General features: G+C 69.3%; 1 protein-coding gene across 1 annotated transcript; it reads left to right on the top strand.

The window, feature by feature from the left end:
* Nucleotides 1-546: 546 nt before the first annotated feature.
* MNEG_15909 (hypothetical protein) lies at nucleotides 547-2563 on the top strand (the record flags this gene model as incomplete). Its single annotated transcript, XM_014035620.1, has 3 exons — nucleotides 547-681; nucleotides 996-2324; nucleotides 2516-2563. 3 exons carry the CDS (start codon nucleotides 547-549, stop codon nucleotides 2561-2563), a joined length of 1512 nt encoding a protein of 503 aa, XP_013891074.1.
* Between the last annotated feature and the right edge of the window lie 265 nt (nucleotides 2564-2828).

Raw genomic sequence — 2828 nt, 5'->3', positions numbered from 1 at the left:
GGGCGGGGGTTCGCTGCGGGTGGGGGTGCGTGGGGGTGTACATGCCATGGTGGGTGCTGGTGCGTATGCACGTGCGTGAAAGGCAGGGAGTGTGTGTGTGTGTGTGTGTGTGTGTGTGTGTGTGTGTGCACATGTGTGTGTGTAGGTGGGTGTGTGCACCTATGTGTGTGTGCACATGTGTGTGTGTGTGTCTGTGCACATGTGTGTGTGTGTGCACATGTGTGTGTGGGTGTGTGTGTGCACGCGGCACAGAGACGCATAGGCTTGTGTAGGTGGGCGCACGCGCGGGTTTGTGGTGGTGCAATCCCACTGGACCCTGCCGCTTACAACATCCACCCAACACGCCCCTCAGTACTCATCCCCCCCCCCCGGCTCCAGCAGCCGTGCCTGCCCCCCAACATTCCCCATCATCCTCGATGCCCCCCTCAGCAACGTCCTCCATCGCCTGCATGCCGCCGAAAGCTGTGAGCGCCTTTGCCAAAGGCGCTCCCCGCAAAATATAGAATTTCACTTGGGACACCCCTCTCCCCTGCCCGCCGCCCGTCAATGCAGCTGCCCGCCCCAAACAAGGCTGAGTTTGTGGCTTACTACCTGCTATACATGGCAGCCACATTCGGCAACTTCAAGAAGAAGCCCGATGAGCTGCAGAAGGTGCTGCGGTCCGCGGGGCCAGAGGTCCAGGTGGGTGCGCGCGCGCGCGCATGTATCTGTGGGCGTGTATGTGTGTGTGTGTGTGTGTGTGTGTGTGCGCGCGCGCGCGTGTGTGTGCGTGTTTGCGAGTGCAAGTGTTGTGTATGCGTGTGTGTGAATGCCTTAGAGTGCCTCCGTGTGGCGCTCTGGGTTGATGGCTGAACGTGTCATACCGGTAGTGCAGCAGGGGGGGGGAGCCACCGGCTGGTGCCAGTGCACAACGGGTCGCTACCGGGCAGCCCAGCTCCTGCCCGCTGCACCTCCCCTACCCTCCCCCAACCCCACCCCCCATACGACCCCCCCAGGCCAGCCCATTCTTCTCCTTTGCCCTCAAGATGATCTCCGCGATCGGCTCCTCCAACTGGTGCGCCTACTTCCGCCTCCTGCGGGGCGCCCCCCTCCTCCTCGCCTCGGCCGCGGCCCTCCACCTCGCCAACATGCGCAGCGTCGCCCTCAAGGCGCTGCTCTTCACGGGGGAGAAGGCCCCGGACCCAGCCTCAGCCACCGGCCGCACGACCGGCGTCCCCCTTTCTCGTGTGGCTGCGGAGCTCTGCTTTGACTCCCTCGAGGCCGCTGAACAGTTTGCTAGGGCACACACTGTACCGGAATGTGTTTCGCTGCGCCTCGCCGCACGCGGCAGCGAGCTGTGGGTGCTGCGTGCCGTCAACCCGGCCACGCGGCAGCTGCGCGGCTGGACGGTGCCGAAGCAGCTGCCGCGCAACCACGAGTCGTGGCTGGCGTCCAAGGTGCCCAAAGGGCGAATCCTCGACTCGGTGACTAACCCCTGCGCGCCGCCGGGGCCGAGCCTCGAGCGCCCGCCGGCGGGCGCGGCGGGCGCCGGCGCGGGGTTTGCCGCGTGGGGCGGCCCCCCCAGTGCGGGGGCGTCGCCGCTGGCCCCCTACTCGCCGCTCGACGACGCCGCGGGCGCGGGCGCGGCGGTGCAGGCGCCGGGGCGGTTGTTTGCGCCGCCCGTGCCGGGGCCGGCGGCGCGGCAGCAGCAGCAGCAGCAGCAGCAGCAGATCCGGGCGACATCATCAGGGATCCTTTCAAAGGTCACCAACTTCATATTTGGCTCCCCCCAGCAGCAGCAGCCTGCCCAGCAGGCGCAGCAGCCAGCACAGCAGCCGGCGGCACCACTTCAGCAACACGCGCAGCAGCCCAAGCCCTTGGCGGCGGCGGCGGCGACAGCAGCGCCAGACGCACCCAGGCTGGCGTTCGGTTCGCAGGCTGCGGCTGCACCTGCGGCGTTTGACAGCACGGGCGCGTTGCCGCAATTTGGCGCCGCGGCCGCAAACGGCGTCCCTCCCACCGTGCCCCAGCAGCAGCAGCAGCAGCAGCAGCAGCAGCAGTTGCCTGGCGGATTGCCGGCGGCAACCGCTCCCCTCGACCCGCGGCTGGTCGCGGCGGCCGCGCAGGCGGAGGCCCACCGCCTGGCCGCGCAGCACATCGCGGCCGCCCAGCAGGCCGCCGTCGCCGCCGCCGCGCAGGCCGCGGCGCTCCACGCCGCGCTCGAGGCGGAGCGGCGCCGCAGCGCGGCGGCGGCGGCTGAGCTGGAGGCTGTCGTGCGCGCGCAGCGTGAGAGGGACGCGGCGGCGGCGGCAGAGGCGGCTGAGCAGGAGGAGGAGCGCAGAAAAGTGAGGCGGGGCCGCGCGCATGGGATCGCCAAGCGGAGCGGCTGTGGCGGCCTTTCTGCGGGCTTGGGTGCGGTGGCGCACCGCTGCCTCTGTCGACCGGCTGGGGGCCAGCGGGGTCGCCCGCAATGCCCACACCCCGCACCAGATGCGGTTTGAAACTAATGACCCTGATACTCACGCATGTTCCTCAGGCGGGCCCCTTTGGATTGATTGGTATCCTCTTAATCAACCTTTTGTGATTGGCATTTCATGTTTCCCAAGCACCGCCCCAAACAACCCCGCACTACCCCCTGCCCACAGGAGCGAGCAGCCCTGGCACACCACCGCCGCTCGCTGCTCCGCCGCTGGCGCCGCCACGCCGCCGCCGCCAAGGCCGCGCGGCTGCTGCAGCAGGGGCGCGAGGAGGCGGCCCTACTAGCTTGCAACCCCGCGCTCGGCGCGGGCGGCGCGCGGCGGGCACGGCGCGGCGAGGGCGGCGCCGCTGCAGGCGGCGCGCTCGCGGCC

This window comes from Monoraphidium neglectum (assembly GCF_000611645.1).
Source record: "Monoraphidium neglectum strain SAG 48.87 unplaced genomic scaffold scaffold05785, whole genome shotgun sequence".
NCBI lineage: Eukaryota > Viridiplantae > Chlorophyta > Chlorophyceae > Sphaeropleales > Selenastraceae > Monoraphidium > Monoraphidium neglectum.
The sequence above is the reverse complement of the archived record's forward strand: the minus strand, read 5'-3'. Positions and strand labels throughout refer to the sequence as shown.